At 28.2% G+C, this 25,458-nt stretch overlaps 2 protein-coding genes across 2 annotated transcripts; both read right to left on the bottom strand.

Moving 5' to 3' along the window:
- Positions 1-4,284: 4,284 nt before the first annotated feature.
- Positions 4,285-5,690, bottom strand: LOC107931627 (probable esterase D14L). The gene is made up of 2 exons (XM_016863567.2): positions 5,090-5,690; positions 4,285-4,996 (listed from the first exon to the last, which is right to left on the bottom strand). The coding sequence occupies exons 1-2, from the start codon at positions 5,455-5,457 to the stop codon at positions 4,549-4,551; spliced, it is 816 nt and encodes a 271-aa protein (XP_016719056.1). The 5' UTR covers positions 5,458-5,690; the 3' UTR covers positions 4,285-4,548.
- A 14,489-nt stretch (positions 5,691-20,179) lies between these two features.
- On the bottom strand, positions 20,180-21,139 carry LOC107932536 (probable membrane-associated kinase regulator 1). The gene has a single exon (XM_016864576.2). It carries the CDS (start codon positions 21,137-21,139, stop codon positions 20,180-20,182), a length of 960 nt encoding a protein of 319 aa, XP_016720065.2.
- Between the last annotated feature and the right edge of the window lie 4,319 nt (positions 21,140-25,458).

Here is a 25,458-nt window from a genome sequence, read left to right as displayed (position 1 = left end):
AAAAATTCATTTCTACACTGTTTTAAAAGAAAATTGAAAACCTCTTTTGTTTTTTCTCTGAAATCACTTCAGGGTCTGGCCATTGACACCGTCGTGGACCGCCGCGGCCACCAATTGGGGCAGCTCCGACCGCCGCCTCCGTTGGCCAGAAAACCGCAAAAAATTTCTTTTCAACCTTTTTTAAAAACCTTTTAACCCTTTTAATCCCTTTTAGTCCTGATTTGACGTAAAGAACGGCAAAAAAACTTAAGAGATTGAAAACATTTAGGTTTCCCTAGCTTGACGAGATTCTACGTTTTATCGGAGGTAGTGGCCTCGACCTTACATGGCGAAGGACCACGATACATGTAAGAAAGAGGTTATTTCTTTTCTATTTTCACAAAAAATAAAATAAACAAACTACCTTTTCTTTTAATTTTTTATTTTCTCTTCTATTTTGTCTCTTTTTTTTGTTCGATTCTTTTTTGATTCTCTGTATTTGATTTTTTATTTCAGAAAAAAAACTCTTATAATCTTTTTTTCAAACTTTTTTATAACTGAAAATTACATTGTTTCTTTTTTGTTCTTATTATTGTTCTTTGCGTGTTGTTGCTGTTCTTTTCTTCTTCTTTTTTCTTGCAGGTAGTGGTTGAGGATGACGGTGGCAGAGGAGTGGCGGTGGCAGTCCTCGGGGCACAAGCGTGTTGACATGGCATGAGTAGTGGCACAAAGGGGCTAGGGTTTTTGTTTCTTTTCTGAAAGAGTTTAGGCTATTGGATCTGGGGCATTAGGGTTTTTTTAATTTACAGGCTTTCAGGCCTTGTAAATTTGGGCTTATAACTAGACTGTTAATGGATTTTGGACTTTTATAATTTTTGTTTTATTTGCTATTTTGCGTGGTTTTTTTTGGGGGGCCTGATGAAATTGGACTTTCACATTATTTATTAATTTCTTATATACGGATTAGTTTCTTTACTTGTTTAGTCGCTTCAATTATTTTCTGATTCTTGCCACTATGTATTTTGAAATTAAAATATATATTAAATATAAAAATGTGATTTTTTAATAAAAGTTATTTTAAAGATAAAATGTGAAATTGATACCAACATAAAATTTTAACACGAATATTTTATGGCATCATTAATAATTCAATTTTAATATAAATATTCAATATGATTAAACAATTCAATAATATATATAGTACAAAATGTGAAATTTAATTTAATAATATAAATAGTAGATATAAATAAAATTATTACTATTTAGAAGTGGTGGAGCCAGAAAATTCTTTTTGGGAGGTTGAAATTAAATTGTAGATGTTTACAATAGTAAAAGTGTAATTTCATCATTTTAATAGTCTATATATTTATCATTTTTAAAAGATTAAACAATCTTTTTATCATTTTTGGAGGCCAAAGTGTAATTTTACCATTACTAATTTAAAATTTTATAAATTATAAAATGCCTAAATTAAAAATCTACCATTTTGGCCCCCTGAGTCTCTTAGTGGATCCGCTACTACTATTTAGGTTTAGAGATTTTTTTTGGATGATTTTGATTTTTTTATTTCGGGTAAAGGGTGAGAAGTAAAAGTTTAGGGAAAAAATAAAAAAAATTTTGGGAGTAAAATTTTGAGAGAATATAAACAGGGGAGTAAGATTTTGGAGTGAAAATATTTAAAAAAAAATTGGGGATGGAAGGAGAGTAAAAGTTTTAGGGGGAAAGTGAGAGGGGGTAAAAATTTTGGGAGAAAAGTAAAAAGGATATTATAGTTTGATATACGGTTTATTCAAATTATTCAAAATATTCGAATTCGAAAACTCAACTCGATTCGAACTTAAAATTTAAAATAAAATTGAGTTGACTCGAATAACTCATTCCTTTAACTCAAAATTTAATTTTTTTTCTATTTTTTCGAAAAAGGACTTTATGGGTGCAATGGATGATGTACGGTTAATAATACAAAACCATTGAAGAACCACAAGTCAAAGGACACAATGACTTATGTTTTCCTTACAAGACAAATGTTCTTTATTTTGAATTCAAAAGTCAAAATATATGATTAACTGAAAATTCCAAATTTCCAAATTAGTTCATTTCACATTTATGATTAAATTGTCAATTAGATTCCAAAACTTAGAAAACATATAAATGATAAAATAAATAAATAAATAATCCCTAGCATCAAAGCATATATCTCTTGCCTTAATTTAAAAATTGTTTGTCGAGTTGATTAAGTTTTAGTTCAATTAATATTGATATTATTATCCGTACAAGAGGACGTGGGTTTGAGTATGCTGAAGCGCATTATCTTCTTATTTAAGAGTTGAAGAAAGACTATAAATAATTTTAGGTATTGTATAAAAAAGAACTAATATGATAAGAATTATAAAGAAATTTTTTTATATAAAATTATTATTTTTAAAAAATATATGTTTTTTTTTTTTTAACTTTGGAAAGTTACTAAAAGAAAAGTGGTTAAATGGTCTTCACCAAATTGACTTTTCATCAATTAAGTCTTTCATCATACCATTATTCAATTAAGTTATATTAATGATATTTAACGATGACGCCAAATATAGGTATCGGAAAAGGTATTTATACTGGCGATGCTAAATACATTAGCACTACTTAAAAAAATAATTTTTCAAACAACTAAGCCAATCATTTGTTGATGTGGCAAGGTGGTGATGTCAATCTTATTGGTACCAACCATTTTTACTGTTCATTTGAAATTATTTACGTACTTAATTAAAAAATTAAGTTATTTTTATAAATAATAAAAAAGAGTCATTTAAAAAAAATACAATTGATGAAAAATATATTAATACATAAATGACTTTTTACATTATTTTTCAACAACAATTTGCACCATCTGACCTAAACGATTTTATAGTCAGCAATCACAAGTGTGAAAAAGCCCTTGTTCAATTGCATAATTTGAGCCAAATCTATGATGAAAGTTAGAATTTTGAGGATTGTGGGAATAAAGTGACATTTTCACACCATTGGTGGGAGGAGGGGTGCTTGCAAATTAAAAACAGCAAGAAACAAAGCAATATTGTTTTATGTGTTCCCAATGAAAACTTTCGAAATCAATTTAGTCCTTTTACTTTAATTATTTTAAATTTAAAATTTCAATCTAGATTAAATTACGGCCATAAAACACGTAGTAAGCATATTATTACATGTATAGTATCATGCTAGATTACTCTTTCTACATATTGCTTAAAAATAATCAGCCAATTGACTTAACAATTGTCGTTTGTGTCAATACTAAAATTTTAAAATTCAAAAAAGTATATGGATTAAGAATGATCAAATTTAAAAACATGAACTGAATCTACAACTTTACATATAGTGCAAGATTAATAGCAAAGTTTAACCAAATATATTTAACTGCTACTTGTTTGGAGCACGACTGAAATTTTAATATTTGAAAAGTAAAGTGACTGAAATTAATTTATTTGAAAAAAAAATAAAAATGAATATTTATCAACTTAGAATATAGGAACTAAATCAAAATTAAAAGTTTAGGGTTCGAGTCCTGATTACCTATTACAACGGTGTCAAAAACAAAAATCAAAATTAAATATTACAGAACATAATTAAATATGAAAATAATCTACAAATAATTTTAAAAAATATTGATTAAAATAAATATGAAAACTTATTAATTTGTTTTATTTATACAAAAATAACTTTGTGGATGTATACAAATCAAATCTGGAGGGTCTATTTTGAATGTTCAACCGAAACCAGCCCAACCAAAGCATTTACTCCCGAACTATCACGAAAGATATTTGTTTATTTTTTCAAAGTGCGATACCGTTATAGTTATAAATAAAAGAGTTCGAGTGCGCTGAAGCGTTTTATCCTATTATTTAAGAGTTGAAGAGAGATTATGAGTAGTTCTAGGCTTTGTATAAAAAAAACAGATATGATAAGTTTAGATGTCACATTTATCCAGAGCGAACAAAAAGACCCTACAACAATGATTTTAATAACCCAATAACTTATATGAAAATTTTTAAATAGTTTAATGACTATTTTGTAATTTTTTGAAGTTAAATGCTCAAAACATAAACTTGCTAATAGATTAAACATGGTGTGCAATTTAACCACTGCGTAATTGATCTTAAAAGAATAAAAGTAAACAACTTTGAAGGTGACTTTGTAAGTTTCTAATTATAGTAATTAAAGTATAAAATTATTTGAATAATTAATTACTCTGTTTTTTTTTTAAAGGTAGGCAGTAGGCTTTCAGATTTTAACCCCAAATCGGACCGTCCATTTTGACACGTGTTAGATCAAAGCTCTTTTTTATTACATGGTACACAGTCGAACACATCAATACAATTACGAACATACACGTCATTTTCATAATAAATAATCTGAAAAATTCTGAATCTAAATAAAACGGAAAAAAAAAAGCCGACCGGCATTACCTTAAAGTCGCCATGATAATCAGCTTCGCTAATCACAATTAACGTCTTAATAATCTAGATATCAAGATTTTCAGATTATTAAAAAGCTTAACAACAATTAATCGAAGAAGTGCTTTTAATTTCATGCAACACTGATATCGTAACGAATATGCTTAAGAAGCACCGGGATGACGATATCCGGTGAGCTAAGCTGCGGAAGATGACCGTCGGACGTCATCACTTCGACGATGGATTCGCCGCCGAGATTTTGGTGTAAGTACTCGGAGACGACGACGGGGACGGCCAAGTCTTTAACACTTTGAAGGATATGGCAAGGAACCGTCACAAGGTTCAGAATTTGTCTCATATCGCTTTGAAATATCGTTTGAGCTACACTGAGAGCTATATCGGGTCTCATATTGAAAAGGGTACGGCTAAATTCTTGAACTGCCACCGATTCCAAGTCGCCGCCCACCGCTAACGGCGCGAAACCGGAACACCAAGCTTTGTAATTGGCTCCCATTGCTTCGAAGAGTTGGTCTAAGTCTTCTTGCTCGAACCCACCGTAGTAATCCACGTCATTAAGATACCTAAAACAATAAATAAAAAATTGGGTATAAAAAAAAACAAAATCATTTGGAATCTCTGATCTCATTGAAAGCAACCCTTTTTTTTTTTTTTACCTTGGGGAACCAGAGATCATGATGATTTTAGAGAAAAAATCGGGTCGGGAAATAGAAGCTATGGCGCCAACCATGGCGGAAACGGAGTGGCCGACGAAAATACATGAATCGACGTGGATTTCTTCAAGGATCGCAAGCAAATCATAAGCATAACCTTCGAGAGTAGCATAACGATTGAAATCGAAGTATTCGGGGTTGGTGGTTCCGGCACCCATGTTGTCGTACAATACGACACGGAAATCGTCGACTAAGTGAGGGACCAAGTGCTTCCAAACCGATTGGTCCGTACCGAACCCATGAGCCAAAACGATGACTCGATCGCCTGAACCCAGTACCTTCAAGTTGTGAGCTTCTTCGACGATTCCCATTTAATTGTCCCTTTTCTACCAAAATTGTGGCAAACAGAAACCAGAAGAAAAAAAGAGTGAAGATTTTTGGTTTCACATGTGGGTTATATTTATATTCGGAAAGCTAATAGAAAATTGATCTCTGTGACGGCTTTGAAGAGGCTTGACGCAAGGCAGATGGTTCATATGGACCGCACATGTGCGATTTTTTTTCTTTTTTGGATAAGATAGATCAGACGGTGGAGAATCACTTGATTATAGAAAATTAACTCCTCTAGCAACCTAAAGATATAATGAAAAAGGATTGTATGAAACAGTAACGTCACGTCATTTGTATTTATTTTTAATAGTTTTATACCATATCAGTATTTTTATCTTAAATTTCAAGATTTTATCCTGAATTTTAATATTTTAATTTGGATAAAATTTTGAAATTCAAAATAAGAGTACTGTTGTGGCATAAAATTATTAGAACGTGGCGTCACTGTTTCATATAATCCTTTCGGTTTAAGAATATATAGCACCTAATATACAATGGTGAGTTTGGTTCAGTTTGATGGGATTGATAACTTGGTTTAGGTTTGAAGTTAGAGAGAGTAATTAGTTTAATCGGTTGGAGTAATCTTTTTTTTCAAATTGACTTAACGAAGCTTAACATAAGAAAATTGATCCAATCGATTTTAGTTGAAAAAATTTATCAGACCGAAACGACTTTAATTCGATCAATTTTTCAAGTTAACTAATCTTGGGTTATTAAATTGGGTTTATATAATTATATATACATTATATATTATAAAATATAAATATATTTTAAATGATTTTAAAAAATATAAAATAAAATTTTTTTGTCAGTTAAATTTTAAGATTTAAAAATTGATAATCGACTAAATTAATCAATTAAACCGAAATTAAAACCGACGAACCTATCCAACCGTTAAAGGGGAAGATTTTACAATTAAAACTAAAATTGCTCACCCCTAATTTGGGGTTCTTTGAAATTATTTGTCCCTTTTGGACATTAAATGATAGCTTCTCAAAATATCTTTTTTCATAAATATTTTAAAAGGATTTGTTTTCAAGAAAAATAAAATATCTTTTTACATCATAAAAAAATAATTATAATTTAAACAAAAATAGAATTTAATTCTATTCAAATAATTAACATTTTTTAAACTTAATTCATTATAATTATATAGTTATAAAATTTTCAATAATGTTGTTCTATATAATGTCAAAATCATTCATAATTAAATAAAAAAAAATTACGCGGTTAAAATAATACATTTTAAACTTACGTCATTCCAAATTATTGCGGCGGTAAATTGACCGTACGTGGGGCCCACTAAATAGGGTTGTGGGTGACAATGAGATCAAAGTTCTAATTGCAAGTGGGGTGAAGAAAAGGAAGTCTCGTTCTCACTTTTTCCTTTTGATTTTTCTTTTTCTTTTTCTTTCTGTGATAAGTAGTCATCAAAATTAATATTTAGAAATTTAATTTTAAAAGTATCACAAGATTTTAGAAGGTGATATTTACATTTTAAATAATGAGTTTTTCAAAAAAATAAAAGATATTTATTTTAATTTTTATATAATTAAGAGGAATCATTAAAATTATTTTATATTTTTATATATATTTTTTGTATAATTAATATTTTGATGATTCAATCATTTATGTATGTCAAATTTGACGTAAATTAATTAAAAATTTTAAGCTATTCGTTTTATGTGAACAAATTTCAGCCGTTCAATAAATATTAGTATACACATTGTTTTAGATAGATATGTTAGAGATATCGAATTGGTTCGAAATTTACATACATGTCAAGTACAATTATATTGATAAATTCAATGATTGGATCGTTAAAATATTAATCATAAAAGAATACGAAATTATCTAAATCTACTTTAGTTTCACATCTATTTTCTCTTTTTCTAATCGTATACAAATATATGAGTATGTCATTTGTAAGTGCAATTTTAATGCAAAACTTTAATGAATCTCACATTGTTAGAATCAAGGTTGTCCAGCAATATTTGTTCAGTTACCTGATCAGTCAAAGACTTGGTCAATTAAGACACAAGACACCTAGGCATATTTATATGTTGACCTTTTTTCCGTGAGTCTTATTGGATGTTGTTTCAGTAAGCAAATGGGTTTCTTGGACATTCTCATTCTAGTATTTATGAAGAATTTTGAGTATATTGAATTCGACTAGAGTTTTTGGTAATAAATTTTCTCAATCTCAAAGGCATATAACATGGTTGATTTTAAGGAGATTACTTCTTAAGATAATATCGAAGAAAAAGAGTTTATATTGGACCATGATAATCGAATAAGCTATCATATTAAGCTTATCATATTGAACATTTGTCTGCGAGGGAGTGAGGTGCTGATTTGATTAAGTTATCTTTGTTATTTTCTCTTATATTTTTTAACTCTATTGTCAGGCTTTCTTTGTGAAAGATTGAACATTTGTATGCGAGACTTTGGTAAGTGGTTGTCATAAGTTGGGACTGGCTATTAGGACTGTAATTACTTCTTTGTGTAATGATAGATTGAGCTTCAGCCAATAAGTGGTTGGATCAATTGTGGAATGAAATCATTCACTGAATGAAACTTCTCAAAATATGATTGTCTCTGAACTGCACTAACAAACGTATGCAAACGAAAACTCTCTTTATTTTTCTGTTTTTCATTTCTATTTCACGATCTAATTAATGTGAATGAACACGATATTAAACATTAACAAAATGCTTTAAATACTTGTAACATGCCTTTATCATTTTACATCTTTTATATACAATTTATAAAAATATATTTTTTTTTTGAAATTCATAACTGTTGTTTTTAATAATATTAATTTTAAAATTTAGGGCAGCAATTTGAAGACTAGTGTCCCAAATCCTACCTCATGTAATTACAATATTTTTCTATGACATTCTTTAAGAATTAAATTAAATTAAATTATTCTTATAATATAATAATTAAGACAAAGCATTAATGATAAAATGGGCTGAGTTCATAATATTCCATTGCCATAAAATGTGTATTAATAAGCCAGTAGGTGTGAGTTGGTGGTGCATGTAAATTTGTATTTTACCCACCACTATATATTAAAAAATATTTACAAAATAAATTAATCATTTAAGTTAAATAACAACTTGATTAATTGTTCTGATTAAATAAATAAAATATATTTTTTAGTATCATATTTAATTAGCCTCTTGTGATGGCCAAACCAAGAAATATCAACAATCATTCTTTTAGTTGGGTGTTGGATTAAATTGAATAATTTTTTTTGAATTAATTAAGTTGGTGAATTACATTTTATTATCTTAATTCGAATTGAAGTTCTTTTGAATAGGGTTGAATGAAATAAAATTCGAGTCATATTTAGATTTGTTTAAAAACGAAATTAGAAATTCTTTTGTTTGAAATTCGAGTCTTTTTTGTCATCAACTTTTGATTTTTTTTCAAACTGCATTTTCTAACAGATTTAATGAATAAATTCAAAGTTTCAATCTTTCACATGTTTGTTTATTGAGAAATTTTTCTACTGAGTTAATTTTTTTAGATAATCACGTTTTTTTTCTTTAAATTAAGTGTTATTTTCTAATTTAATGTATTATTTATTTATTATTTTCCACATGCAATTATCTTATTGGGTTATCTAAGTAATAAATTACATCTCATTAAAAATATTCCACACATGAAATTTTACATCATTCCCGTTAACTTTTTTAACGGTACTTTCATTAAAACTGTTAAAAAAAGCGAATTGAAAAAAAAAGAACAAATGTTGATGGCAAAAAAAAGATTTAAAAATACAATTAAGGCCATTTTGACAAAACATGCAAATGTTAGTGGCTAAATTTATCATTAAGCCAAAATATTTAAATGAATTATTAATTTTTAGAGGTGTCAAAGATGTAAATTTTCATTTAACCAAATGTTTAAATTAAATGTTTTAGTTTTTGTGTGGGGCTTAAACTCAATTTTTGGAACCAAACCCTTTGTCTGCCCCTTGGCTAGGCTATATTCTATCCACGTGTTTTTGATGGAATCTAATTCGATTTTTTTGCCCTTGGCTAGGCTATATTCTATCCACGTGTTTCTGATTTAATCTAATTCTATTTTTTTGTCTATATAACTACATCAAAGATCAATCAGTACAATACATAAATGGAATTATAATTACAATTAGCACAATGTATAACTACGACCAGAATTAATCATTAAATGCACAAACGAATGAATTGATAATCGAAATATATCTTGATAGGGTCATACATAGTAAACCTTAAACTAGATTAAATATAGATCGAAAAATTATACATAATTTACATATAATAAGACTTAAATATTAGGGTGGGTTTGGATGGACGGTGTATTTACTTACGGTTAGTGTAAAAATAGTAGTGGCGGTGAATTAGATACTATAACGATATTGTAATGTGAAACAAAAAATAAGCTAAATGCGCCTCACCGCTCATCCAAACTCACTCTAAGGGTTTGGATGTGCGATTGGGTGCAATGCGATGCGTTTAGCTTACTTTTTGTCTCACGTTATATTATCTAATCTTACTGCCACTATTGTTTTTACACGAACCGCAAATAAACACACCGTCTATCCAAATCCACCTAAATTTTGAAGTTTTAATTTCTCGACTTTGCTATCAGACCAAAATCTTATGAAACTATAATATTATTATAAAAGTAAAGTTGAAATGAAAATTAAGCATAAATCATGTATTTTATGGTCTACTGAAAAATAATATGAACAATTTTAGTTGAAATTTGGTGATTGTTTTTTGACTTTTTTCTTATTACCTTTTTCTTTTTAGCATGAAACTCAACATTATATCCTTGTTTGTCCGAATGCAAGAGGCAAATTTAAGGAGGGAGGCAGGGACTTGGTCCCAAAAATGCAAAATATTAAATTTATTTTTTAAAATAATAAAATTATATTTTAATTCCTTAAAAATAAAATAAATTTTATTTAATCTATTTAAAAGTGATAAAATTACAACTTAATAAATAATAAATATATATTAATATCTCAAAAATTTATAATTAATCTCGATATTCGCTAAAAAATTGAATTCCTCCCTCTCTAAATATACCTAACAACTAACCAAAAACCCCATAATTTCTTTGTCCTATATTCGATACTCATTCATGCAACGACACGCACGTCACATCGAATATGCCCCCATGGCTAGGAGCTGTCAAACCCCTATTCCATTCCATAACAAAAGAAAGAAAAAAGGGCTCTCAATGCATGGAATAATCCTGGATCATTGATCAAAATTTAAATTGATCTTTGAAATTTTAAAAATTTCAATTGAATCCTCAAATTAAAATATCATTTCAATTAGATCTAAAAAATGCAAAAGTTAATACATAACGGTGGCACATGGTAAAGATTGATTAAAACACTACAAACTATTTCACAAAGACATTTGTGTTAAAAAATAGCATATCATCACTTGAAGTTTTAAAAATTAATCATAAATACATCACATTGATCAACAACCGATAACTGCATCCTAACTTTGTCACCATTAGGTTACTCGGTTGACAAACGATGAGCAATCAATTAACCACTATCAATAGCCTTTAAGAAACCCACTACATCAGCAATGCATGAAAAAATAAGTATTAAATGGTTTATCCTCCTTTTCATCTTGGAGTTCAATTATGCAATCATCACCATGGTACTTTATCACGACAAAGTCTTCCAATAACAGTTCCTAATAAATTTAACAATGAGTTTATCTTAAAAGAAATTCAACTATAACTGTCATAACTTTTATAATAAAAAATAAACTTTCACTCGATTGGGCCTGGCTTATCTATGCCACCATGAAACCATTGTAAAAATAATTGAAAAAACTAAAAGAAAAAAAAAACCCAACTTTAATGTTAAACACTAACTTGAATTTAACATGTTTAAAAAATGAACCACATAAAATCAAGCTAGTATTTAACGTTTTGAGAATTCCATTAAAATATTTTACAGTTTAGAAATTAATTTAAAAATTAACTCAAAATTTGAGGACGTCCTATGCAATTACTCCCCCAAAACAATTATTAATAGCTACATGGTAAAGGGGTCCAATGGGCATTGGCATATTTATCTCTTTGATCCTTATCCTATAGAATATCAGGTTGGAGGAACGTCCATCTCTTAATAAACTTTGAAAGCTTCACTGTTTTATCGACACATCATCAACTTGTCTCAATCTGCTGGTCCCCAAATTTAAAACACTTGCCGTAGGGTTTTTTATATAAAAAAACCACTTTTATGCTCTCTCTTTTTTTTTCAATTTTTTTTTAGTTAAAAGTATATGAATTCTTGCTGATTGAGTTATAACTTAATTGGTATTGGTATTATTATTAGTGGAGGAGATCGTAGGTTTAAATACGTTGAAGCACGTTAGAAACTATGAATAATCCTAAATATTATATCAAAAATAAGAATTTATAATAAATTTAATCTTTAAAAAAAACATATGAATTCCTTATAGATACTCCAACAGTTCTTAAGCCAACGACTCTCTATAATTGTCGTGGATTTTTATTATTTTATGGACACGAAAGGAAGTTTGCTTCTTGAGACTCTTAAATGTCTTTCCCATATGGTGTGCATCGATTATCAATTATTTAATTGTCGGTTCTTAGCCTTCCCATAAGTCAACTACATCTAAAATCCACTCGGGTCTGTGTTTAGTTAAGGTTGATTCGATATTTTGTGAGTTCATTAGAAGGAGAAGACGAAACCTCGATAAAAAACAGAACTTGATTCGTGTGATATACTTCATGACATGTGAATTCGTAAGATTCTAGGTAAAGTAAAAGTAAATCAATTGAGTCTTAATTTTTGTATAAAGTGAAATTGAAACTTGAGATTTTAAGAATTTGAATTAAACTAGTAAGTATTTTTCCATCAAAAGGATGATTGGTGGCATAAAGAGAACAAATTATTTACAAACAAGTCCCGGTCCTACTCGTTTATTATATGGTATACAACAAAACAAAAAAGTGTACATGCATATGCATAGGTAAATTCCCCTTAAAAGAGGGAACTATTAAAAAAGACCAAGAAAAACCCAAGTTGGGCAGTTACCATTAGCTTCCATTTGGCACATCTAAAAGTCCCAAATTCGTGTACACAAAATCTCAAATTGATCCTTCTAAGAATAACATCTGACCAAACCAGATGTATCTAGACATGTCAGCTCATATGTTGTGTGACCTTCATTCACAAGACAAAGAGAGTACCCCCCATATCCTATATATGCGATCTGTTTTATCCACGTTGAGAGAGACGGTATCGACGTATTGTGAGAGTTATTGTCGTTGATAAAGAACGAAATTCTTGAATTTAATAGGTAAAAGAACTATGGAGATCTTTGTACTAAGAGTTAAATTGTATTTTGTCATTCTAATAAAAAAATAGATAAATTAGCTCCTATATGGTAGATCAAAAAATAAATTGATCAAATATATTAAAAATTTCATCAATTTTTGTTATTAAAAACTGGCGTAGCTGATTGACTAACCAAACAGTGATACTGGCATGCCATATGTACCTCATGCTGATGTACAAGAACTATTTTTAACAGAATGATCAGTTTACTCGTTGATCTAACACACAATGACTAGTTTACCCCCTTTTTTTTAGTAAAGGAAGCAAAATGTAATTCGACTCTTAATAAGAGGCTTCCATTGTACTTTTATTGAATCTAGTCGGGTGGGGCGGGTTGGTCTATTTCAACCTCAGTTTTTATTGGTTTTGTCAGTCAATTCTCAATTTTTGAATCTAGAAACTGAACCAACCGAAAAAAATTCAACTTATTTTATATTACTTTTTAATTATTTAAAATATATTTATTTTTATAATACATAATAAATATATTACCATATAAACTCAATCCAAAAAATTTGATTTGATTAGCTAAAAGTCTGATCGAATCAATATTAGTTTAGTTTGATCGATTTTCTAGTATTAAAGTCAATTAAATCGATTTTAAAAAAAAAATCAATCAAACCGGTTAAATAAACAGATTACCATCCTATTTCCAATCATTTTCTCATCGTTATCTGGTTTCACTTTTTTCTTAAGATCCTCCTCAATTGCAGCTTTCACCCATTGCTTTGCAAATTCCCTATGAAAGAAGGATAAATTGGAATCATTATCAAATTCTAAAGTACTTAAACGACTTAACTGCATGGAACTACTCATTTGGATGACGGGACCCCTTACAAGTAGTCTTACAGGACTTTTCAAAATAAGCTCACAAGCTGCCATTATTGGCCTTTTCAAAGGAATTGGCCGTCTAAACTAGTTTTGTATGGGCAGGACACCCGATCAAGTCCATTCGGGAAATGAGAGGGTTTGGATAAAAATATAAGTTCAAAATATGGGCTTGGACAAAAAACGAAAATAGATTGGGCCTTGGGTAAACTTTTTTGACCCGAGCTTAGCTTGGCTCGAATACATGTCTTTTTAAAATTTGCTGGTAAACATTTGTTTCAATGTTTTTAATGTATTTTCAATTTGTTGGGAAACACTTGTTTTAATATTTTTAGTGTATTTGATATATTATATTTTTAAATTTTATTTTATATAATAAAATAAATTTTTAAAAAACTTAATACGGCTCGGGTCGGACTAGGCTCAGGTTTAGCATTTATAATTTGGGTTGGACTTAGGTAAAAATTTAAGCTATTTTTTAGGCCAGACTCGGGCCTATCAATCGGATATAAACTTTTTGTTAAGGCCCGACCTAAACCTAACTTGTCCTACGGACAAACCTAATCCAAACCACTTAAATAAGGTGTGAAGGGGTTAAATTTTGTGCAAATGGTTAAAATTAATTTTTATACTATTAAATAAATAGTTTTAATCAATATATATGAAAAAAGAATCCAAAACTAAAATTTATTTTTTGAAAAAAAACTAAATGTTCAAATAAATGTCTAATCTTTTAAAAATTACTCATATAAGAATTCAACATTTCAAAACGGTCCAATAAAGATTAACATTTTTGAATCTACTCAAATAAAGGCTTATTTGATTCTGAAACGCGTGTCATAAACACACATAAGAAAAAGTGTTTAGTTGTCAAATAAATACTTGCATAATTACTTATTATATTAAATGTGATGATGTGGTATTTATTTGTTTTAATGAAACTAAAATGAATATTGATTAAAATAAATAAATTAAAATCTTAGTCCAAAAAGTAAATTAAAACAAAAAAAAAATTGTTAACATGAAAGAAATTGAAAATAACCCCAATTTCACAAAGCAAAATTAAACACTTCGTTCTTTCAAAAAAAATATTTTAAATATTTTGAATATCATCTGATGGCTTGATGGCTGAGGGTGTTCATCGCCCTAGGTGTGACTTTGGCATACTTAAAGATTAAACAATATTGAAATTTAAAGAAAAATCTTTGCTTTTTGTCATACTTAAGCTTGCTTAGAATGCATATTTGTATGTAATACGGAGACAGAGGAACAAGAGGTATTTTATTACATCTTTCTTAACTAAAGATGTTATCTTTGTGCATATTAAAGAAGTTGTACAAGCTCATTTAGAAAGAAGACTAATCAATAGAGCTGACCTTATTAATGTTTCACTCTGTGTTTCTTGAGATATCATTAGTTAATTTGTTTGTATAACTTAAAATATAGTTACTACATAGTGATTTTGTTCTTTTGTAACAATTTAACTGCTTTTTTGGATAATAAATTTCATCATTCATCCAAAAAAAATTACATTATAATCTCCTAAATGACAAATTTAATATTTAATTTTTTAAAAAATTATTAAAATTTAAATTTACAATAAAAAATTTACGTTTTTACTATTATAAAAAAATTAAATTAAATTTCTACTCTTCTAAAAAAAAATTAACACGGCCTCGGCGACCTCATTATTAATCTGATTGGAGACACACTCCGGCCGAGTATTGCCATTGATGAGCCACATGTAAAAACATCATTAGTAATGGCCCCAACATGACACCAGAACAAACTGAAGTTGGGCCTAATATGGCTTTTGAGCGTTTAACCAAGTGCAAAAACTTCTCCTCAGTAATTTTGGTAAAATATCTCTCCAATCATTTCAGTTTTGAAATTAAACAGTTTAGTCCCTCTCAAAAAAATTAGAGCAATTTAATCCTGTTGATTTTGAAAGTGAGCAACTAAACATAACTAATCACAGAGTTAATGTTTTTCTTCAATTGTACATAATTTTGATTGATATAATAATAAATTTAGCCTTTATAATTTTACATATTTTGTCATTCTGGACTTAATTCTAAAAAAAATTCAATAAATTTAACCTCTACATTTACACTAATTTTATTGGATAAATTTATTAAATTAGGACAAAATTTCATAAAATATGTAAACTTTGAAGGCTAAATTTATTATTATACCAATCAAAATCATGTACATTTGATGGAAAATATTAACGTCGTAATTAATTGTACTTAGTTTCTCACTTTCAAAACTGACAAAGATTAAATTGCTCTGATTTTTTAGAGGGACCAATTTGCTTAATTTTGAAACTAAGAGAAATTGGAGATGTCTTTTTTACTTATAATTTAGACGGGTTTAAGTCTAGTTTATGTATAATATTAAAATATTTTATGTCTATCTAAATTCAATTTAACCTAAAAAATGGTTCTTAAATTTAATATTTATTAATTTTATGTGCTATTCTTTTGTTAAATTGTAAATAAGATAATTAGCATATTTTATATGCTTAATTTAATTTTATATAATAAAAACCATATAATTACAAAAAAAAATAGATTGACTTTGAAGGCCTCATTTTTTATTTATTTATTCTATGATTTGTCATTGGAACAAGAATTTCATTGCTCTTATTAAATTAGGGCCAACCCAAAAATCTTTTTGATGCATCAAAATTAAATTATATATTTATGTAAGAGTTGATTGAAATTTTATTATTGTACTAGTTAATATTTTTATAAATTTTTAAAAGATTAAATTAAAAATTTATCATTTTTAAAAGTTAAAATGTAATTTTTATCATGTATTAATTTATAATTTTTTACATTTTAAAGAGTAAAAGCTGCAATTTTCTCATTTTAGAGGCTTGCACCACCCCTTTTAACAATCATGTACTTCAAAAAATCGATTTAAATGTCATCCATCATACCAAATTCATCAGACGTTTGACAAGATAAATCACATGAGTTTATGATTTGATTCAAATTCGTCCCTTATAACCACCACTTGATTAGGATATGAAAACCATGATTAGACTCGAATTTGTTGAAAACAAACTTCAAAATGATCGGCTGTGGACGGTGACATGTCACCTTCTTTTATTCCATAAACCATTAGCTAGGATAAAAAACTAAAATACATTAATATTATGATAAATTTTCATATAACAAATATATTTATTGAAAATTTATATGCGTGTTAAATAAAATTTAAAAAGTTACAAAATAGTTATTAAAATATTTAAAATTTTTATTTAAGTCATCATGCTGTTAAAATTTCTATCTGCACTAATCAAAAGTTTTTTTACCTCTTCTAGTCTACAATCCAATTTTTTCTCCATGAAATAGCTTTGAATGTCACAAATCTGCAAAACCAAAATCCAAATAATTTTCCTCTCCAATCTCCGACATTGACCATCAGATCGACTTGAATCTAGTGTATATTCTTCTACTCGTTGATGAGTACTAATCTATCGTACTGATTGTCGAATCATTACTTAGAGTTCACTAACTAAACTTTTAAAAAATATATAAATTTACTGATAGTTTAGTTACTTTTATTATAATTTACCCTTCTTCTTTTTTTTAAATTAACTATTAACAAATAAATGGGCCTCTTTCTCTATTAATCAGTTTCCAAATAGGGCTATTTGGGCAAATTGTCCAAAGTGTTTGATGGGAAAAGACAAAAACTAATGTCTAAAATACACTTGCCCACTTGAGTTGAGAGCCAGTGTGTTGTGTTTTTCTTCATGCACCTTAGCAGTAGGAAGGGCCCCAACAACCCCCGAAACATGTATATCATTGTGGATAAGCATTCTTTGGCTCAGCAATCACCATGTATCGTCGAGACGTTGTCGCCTTTTTTAGGCCACTATTAATGCTAGTAAGAGAAATAAAAAAAAATTGAAAATTAACTCGAATTGAGATGTTTAAATAATTTATGAGATATATTGTGGTTACTTAAAATTAAATTTATTTTTATTTTTATTTAATTTATAATTAATTTTAATCTTTTATGATATAAAATAAAAGACTTTATATTTAAAACAGTAAAAATAATTTAATAATTCTTAAAAAATTATTATTAATTTAGATATATTTATGAAAAATACTTCAAAATATTGTCAAATAATATTCAAAAGTCATAAAATAAAATTTGTTTTATAAAAATAAGTCTAAAAATTTTAAATCAAAAATTAATATGAAAAAAGATTAAGAACCGAATCAAATTGAATTATGATAGATACTTCAAAAAATCCAAAAAAACAGAATCCATTAAATTGGAATGATGTGCATTTTCCCATACCAACATCCGAAAATTTAAAAACTTTTATAAAAAATTATAATATTTTAAAAAAATTCAAGTAATAACATGTTAGCCCGATATTGATCCCTTTGTTAAATACTTTGGAAATTGAGCTAAAATTAAAGTCTTACACTAATAAAACAAAAAATCCTGGGATTAAAGTGAAAAGAATATTAAATTGAAAGAATAAATGTTATATTATACCAAGTTGAAACCCACCGAAGTTTCGCCCTTCCTTGTTGAGAAAATGTAAAAAAGTAATAAAAAGAAGTCTTAAAATTTATGGCTAAACTTAGACAACTATTTGAGCTTTGTGTACGAGGAAGTGAACTTAAGACATGGTTTTATGCTTCAGTTGATTGAATCTGTCAAACATATTCTGACATACGCAAAGACTGGCCATACAAATAAAAGGGACCCAAAAAAGGTCAAATTCTGATTTTCATACTTCTTTCATGCTTAAATTCTGTATTTAGTCCTTATGTTTTTTTTTTGTTTAAATAAGGGCCTATCCAGGGATAGAATCTGGGACCAACATAAGTTTTTTGCCACTCCACTTGTGGTTTAACCAATTAGTCCCTATACTTTATTTTGACATTTCAAAGACTAAATTCTGCTATTAGTCTATGTACTTTGCGGAAGTTATGGATTTAGTCCTTGTACTTTAATTTGATTAATTTTAGTCACTTTACTTTTTGAAATTTGAAATTTTAGTCTTGACCCAAATAGTAGCAGTTAAATGTTGTACTATAAGTACAATTGTAGATTTAGTTTGTATTCACCAATTGGATCATTCTAAGTTCTTACACTTTTTAAAATTTGAAATTTCAGTCTTGACGCAAATAATAGTCATTAATCCATTAACAACATTTGTATTGAGTAATATGTAAAAATAGCAAGTTGACATGACATTTCATATTTAATAAAAAACACATGTCAACACGATGAGTTGGAATAGATGATTTTAAGAAAAATATATGTCAATGTTTTTACTTAGGCAAACAGACTAATAACATTATAAAAGCAGAAAGATCAAATTATGTTAAATTTAAGCATAAAAGACTAAACATTAAATTTGATCATAAAAGAGGGACTAAAACTACAATTTAACCAAAGAAAACACTAAAATAGTGGAGTAGACTTTCACATGCGTGGGATATGTCCAATTGATGAAAAGCATTTTTTTTATAAAAAAGATTACGTTAATCTCAACTATGAAAATAATTTATTTTAAAAAAATAAAATAATATTTTTTAATTCACTAGATTTAAAAATAAAATTATATTAAAAAATATAAAAGAACTTCCAACAAAATGGGCAAAATCAGACACAATACAAGGTAGAATTATTAAGACAGTATAAGAAACAGACAAAAACCATTTATTATTCTTCCCTTCTGTTATATGAAATCATCAAAAAGAACAAAATGGGAACGAAAATTGAAAGAGTTATTATCCAAATTCTTTTATTTCCATGTTTTACTTTTACAAAATTTTAATTTGGGTATAATTAAAGTTTCTTCGTGTTTGTTTTATAATTTATAAAATTAAATTTTTAATGTTCGTGAATATTTTCTAAATAATATTATTTTTAAAATTTGAATATGAAAAATTTATTATTGCATCTATTATTTTTTATTTTATATTTTATAATTTTTGACAAAATTAAATGTATTTTTTATAATCTAAATTCAATTGTACTTTTTTTAATCCTTTAGTAAAATGAAAATTTTTATTTTTGACTGCATGAAACATTTTTCTTTTACTTTCCATAGCTTTCCCTGTGTTTCATGTGTCCTCTGGTGAGCTTTTATGGTGACAGTCAATGAATTTCCCGTTTGATTGTCCTTTTTAAAGTAAAAACACTTTAATCATTATAATCACCTCCACCACCACTACCACCGCCACATTACTTGATTAATTTCCACCCATCACGGCGGCTACTATTTATCCAATCATTAATATTCATATAATATCACAAACATGAACTGGAAAAACAAACAAACAAAAAAGGAAAATCAATAAGTAAACAACTTCAAATCCCTTTTAGAAACAGTGATAGAAAGGTTTTTTTTTTTTTTCTAGGTACAAGAGCCTCATCCTTTAAACTATTCATAAATCTAAAGAAGAAAAAAAGCATGCGAGGTGTGTTTCTTTTCTTTAAGCTTCATCAACATAACTTGTTGCATGTGAAAGTTCCTTTATCCATTCAAATGTTCGATGACGAGACAAAGCTTGTTTTTTCTTCTTTTTATCTTCAATGGCGGCAGCAGCATGCGATGTTGTTTTGTCTTTGTCACTGTTCTTGATGTTGTTGTTGTTGTTCAATGGAACTGTTTCAACTGCATTAACTGAACATGTACACCCACTGAACAACCCCATTCGTTTTTCTACTAACCCTTTGTTTGATTCTTGCTGGTTCTCCGAAACTTCGGCTGTGGAGCTGCCATTGTTAACGAGCTTGGTGCTTGAACTGCTGTTACTGCTATTACAACTGCTGTTTCTACTGACGGAATTTTTATTTCGAGGTTTCATTTTCAAGTCTTGTAACCCGAGTTCCGGTGCTCGAACCAAACCTATCTTGAAAAAATCCCACATCGACGATGATCGTTGGATTCGACTGTTGACGGCGGTTCGGGTTGATCGGATTTGAGGTTTTGGGCTCGGGTGTGTGTTGAAGTTGTTTCGGATTTTCATACCGGGTTTCGAGTTAGTACTACTCGTTGAGTAATGGCTACTGCTCCTAGTGCTACTGCTACTCACACTTGTGAACCTACTTAATGAACCATGGTCCATGGATTCTGACCTCGACAAGGACCGGGACATGTTGTGGCTGTCATGACGGCGGAACCCGGTGTCGGAACTCACTGAGTGACGCAAAGGTAAGATTTGGCCTTTGAAAAACACTTCATCAGCTACACACATTTCTGGTTCGGACCTAAACGAACCACCATGGCCAGGCCATGAACCGAAGTTGAAATCTTCTTCTTGTGATGGTTCACCATTTTCTTCATTTTTCAGTTCCTTTTCTTCAATCAAATTCACAGGCAAATCACAGAGTGACAAAGCCTCTTCTTGTTCTTCATCCTCAACTTCCCGTTTTTCTTCGTAACTCTCCATTGCTATGAAATGAAAAAGGTTGGAAGAAAAGGATTTATATAGTAAAAACCAAAAGGGTAAGTTTTGAAATTGGACAGAGAGACTGAAGAAGGAGTAATAATGGTGAAACAACAATGGAAAATTCAGAGGGTCAGTGTGCAGGGGAAGTAAATATGGTGTTGGTGTTTTATTGATTTTAGGGTGAAACAGAAGGGGACTATAAGGCCGGCCATTAGCCAAACCAAAGCTAAAAAGCTATCAAAGGCTATTGGGGACGACAAAGGGGGTTAGATTTTATGCTTTGGTGGGGCTAAAACGTAAAGACTAAAAAGAAGAAGCTAAAAGACAATCTGGCATGCAAACTTTATATTAATTGTTTATGGAATGTTTAATATGTATAAATGTCATCCTCTACTTTACAAAAATCGAGATGAATGTGATTTTTACTCAATGCTTGCAATTTTGGGATCGAGATATGAGGTTAGAGTTTTATTATGCGTAAATAAATAAGTTTTCTTTCAGATTAATTCGGATTAGTTAGTTAAAGTCGAGTTAGGGAGACATTGATATTCACAAAGTTATTCAAGTTTGACTAAAAGAAATTTAAATTTGAGCTTAACTATACTTAACTTGACAGACTCGTTTTATATTATTAAATTATGTTATTGTTATTATTATATATTATTAACCTTAAGCTTAATTATCGACCCGAGCTCAAACTCAAATTCAAGCTTGAGTACAAAAATTGGTAAAAGAGCTTAATCAACAAGTGTTGAACTAATGATTTCCATATCAACAATTTAGCCAGAACGTTGACTTCTCGATTTTGTAAGGTATATAGATAAATTTATGCTTAATTTTGTAAAGTAAGAGGGATGAGATTCATAATTACACGGATGTTAATAACTTGATTTAGGATCATTTTAAATATTATAATAATACTGTAATGTAAGATAGTAAAATAAATATCTATCCAAACGATACTTATAACGTCAAACAATGATGGACAATCTCTAGGATTCCTATCTAATGAATGGAATTCTTTCTGGTCGATTCACGAAAAAGAAATCTTTGAACAGTTGGAAATGGCATATCACTGATGTTTTCTCGAGATTGAGACTAAAAGAGACTTGAAATAAAAGGGTTGTTATATTGCTTTTAATATTATTCACAATATTTTTTTTAAGAAAAATTCTTTATATTTTTATAGTCGGTGGTCTTGATTTTGGTTAGGGGTGTGCTGTGATATGTGGCCCAAATTCATATATTTGTAATTGGGTAAATAACACTTGAGGACTAAATTATTACTAAGTTTATGTTTTAGTTATTTAACTTTAAAAAGTTACAAACTTGTCAATAAACTATTAGAAATTTTCATTTAAGTAACTGAACTATTTTAAAAAGTTTGTTTAGCGAGCTCCAAGGAAAAATTCTATGATCGGTATGATAGATTAGTACCTATTGATGAGAAAAAGAACATACCTTAGATCTAAGTCAATCTGATGGTCAATGTCGGAGATTAAAGAGTAAATATGATTGAGTTTTGGTTTGTAGTTATGTGACGTCCAAAGTTGTTTTATAAAAAAAAATTAAAATGTAGAAAAGAAAAGGAAGGAGAGCTTTCAATTGGTGTAGGTGGTGTGAACAGAAAATGTCATATAGCGGCAATTTTAATAGTTAATGACTTGAATGAAAACTTTCGAATAGTTCAATAACCATTTTGTAACTTTTTTAAATTGAGTGACCAAAATGTAAGTTTACTAATAGTTTACTAACCTCGGGTGTAGTTTATCCATTGTAATTTAGTCTCTCTACTCTAACTATTAACATTGTTAAAATTCTTACGTTAAATTTGTACATTTTGAAATAATAATAAAAATATATTCACTTGATAGTCAGGTAACAAAATAAAAACAAATAAAAACGATACTATAACCAACATGTATTTAGTAAAAGAATTTTAATAATATTAATAATTAGACTTACATTTTTAAATTTAAAAAATAAGATTAAATTTCTCGAAAAAAATAAAAATTAAAATTAAAAAAAAAGATTTTGAATGTTCTTGAGGGACAGACTCATTGGGTCTATATTATTTTTCCTTTGTTATAGAAAGGTGTTTTTGCCTCTGCCGATGAAGCAGGAAAGGAATGACTTCTGTTTGGATATAAGGAAAAAGCTTACTGCACCAACTGAAAATGTCCAGAAAAGAAAAAAAAATTGAATTTATGGACCACTAAAATTTATTTTAAATTTCATAAATGAAAAGCTAAAGTTACCATTGCCATATCTTTATATTAAAGTTGAAAATTGAAATTGAAACGCGGATTTAAGCATATTGAAGTATATATATATATTTTTTTGTGAATTACAAAATGAGGGTAAAGCCTTAAACTAACGTGACTCGAATCCAGGCCATATTTGAAGTGGTAAACACCCTATCCATCATGTCAATACATGTGTTTATTTATTTTTTATTTAAAGATTGAAGAATGCTTACGACTCATTTTAGGTTTTATATCAAATAATAATATTAATAAGGGATAGCCACGAACTTTGAATATCAACCATAAAATGGACATGAAAAGTACCTAAAAAATACTAATTAATTAAATTCTTCAATATTTTGATATAATTTTTAATTAATACTATTCTATTTAAGTTTCCTTTCCACATTATTTTTATCATTTATTAATTTAGAAAAGAAATAATATTTCTACATTATTATTTTGTTGTTATTGTGTTTTAGGCTGCATTTGATTTCGATAAACAAATACCATTTTCGATTCCATTTTTTTTTGCGAAAATGGAGAACATTAATGAAAACTTGTTTCACCGAAATTTCTAAAAATGATTTTTGGAAAATAAAAAAAATTGCTTTCACTAAAAATATTTTGTAAAAGTGAAAATGGTGAAAAGAAATGTTTTTAACTTTAAATGAATTGACTCTAGTTCAAGTCCATATAAACGCAAAATATTTTTCAATAGTTTTTCTAATATTAAATTTGATACGTTAGTTGGAATCTATATGAATATATTTTTTATTTTACTTTTTAAAGAAAAATAATTACCAAACATGTTTTCATTATTAGAAAAAATATTGCTATTTACCAAGTAGTAAAACATGATTTTAAATTTTAAAAAATAAAAAATGGAAACTATTTTTAAAAATAAAAATAATAAATATATTGAGAATTTTAAAAAAAAACTTTAATTTTGATTTGGTTGAATTATACACATGAAAGTTGAATTACAGTTTATATGTATGCATAAAATCTTAATTTTGATTCAACTGTAAAATACTAAATTTATTTTCATATTGGATTAATATAATTGTTTGTGTATGCAATATATTAACATAAAATTGTGCTAATTTGATAATATTGTTAGTGATCTGAGAAAATTGAACCAAATCAAATTAAAATTTCAAAATCAAAATTCATGTATAACATTATACATTAAATTAAAATTTATGTATCGCATAATATCTTATTTCTATTTTGGATTTAAAAATGGGTAATGGTTACACTTCTTGGCATTGATGTCTCTTTGAGGAGGTCCATTTTTGGTAAATGATGTTATTGATCAAATGTGGTGTGGTTAGTGGAACCTTGTCTAGTTGGTTAGTTGAACAGGTTAGATCGAAAGTCAGTTTGAAAAGAAGAATTAGTGATTTGCGAACTGATTGAAACCGTAATTAAAAACATATTGAATTGGTGGCTGAATTGATTTTCTCCATTTTTAATACTTTATTCAATTTTATATTTTTTAATAAATTATTTAATAAAACTAATCAAACCGTAAATTAATTATCTAATCAATTCACCCATCTATCTGATTCTAAAATATTTGGATATAAGATATTCAAACTTGACATGAGCATAGCTTCCTCTAACAATAAGCCAACTTGCTCGGGGTGACAAAAGCTATCGATTATTATTGAATTTGACAATTCATCCATAGTTTCAACTCTCAATTCTCGTAAGTCTATGTAAAATTTATATCGATGATATTATGTGAATCGAATTGGGTTAGTCAATCAAATCAATTGGATTGAAAGTAAGTGAATATAGTGACCTAGATAGAGTATATAATTGAGTTTTAAAGAAATTATTCAGAACCAACCATGATATGTAACTAGTTGCACCATTTTTTACTCTCTTCTTTTACCTAATTTATTAGTCCATGCTCATAAAATCTATCTCAAACTTTGTCAAGCTCAACATAAATTTTAAAAAAAATATGGACTAAATAAATAAAAGTTAATTATATATTAAAATTAGTATTTATTTTTGTTTATATTTTTTATTTTTTATTTTTTATTTCTGATTTTCCTTTTA

This window comes from Gossypium hirsutum, chromosome A02 (genome assembly GCF_007990345.1).
Source record: "Gossypium hirsutum isolate 1008001.06 chromosome A02, Gossypium_hirsutum_v2.1, whole genome shotgun sequence".
Lineage (NCBI taxonomy): Eukaryota > Viridiplantae > Streptophyta > Magnoliopsida > Malvales > Malvaceae > Gossypium > Gossypium hirsutum.
Note: the sequence above shows the minus strand (reverse complement) of the source record. Positions and strands in the feature narration are given on the sequence as shown.

What these genes read in the sequence shown, in the direction of transcription:
- LOC107931627 (XM_016863567.2), bottom strand. Translation starts at nt 5,457, where the DNA reads ATGGGAATCGTCGAAGAAGCTCACAACTTGAAGGTACTGGGTTCAGGC. An exon ending in ATGATCTCTGGTTCCCCAAG is followed by an intron (nt 4,997 to 5,089) that starts GTAAAAAAAAAA and finishes TTATTGTTTTAG; the next exon opens with GTATCTTAATGACGTGGATT.
- LOC107932536 (XM_016864576.2), bottom strand. Translation starts at nt 21,139, where the DNA reads ATGGAGAGTTACGAAGAAAAACGGGAAGTTGAGGATGAAGAACAAGAA.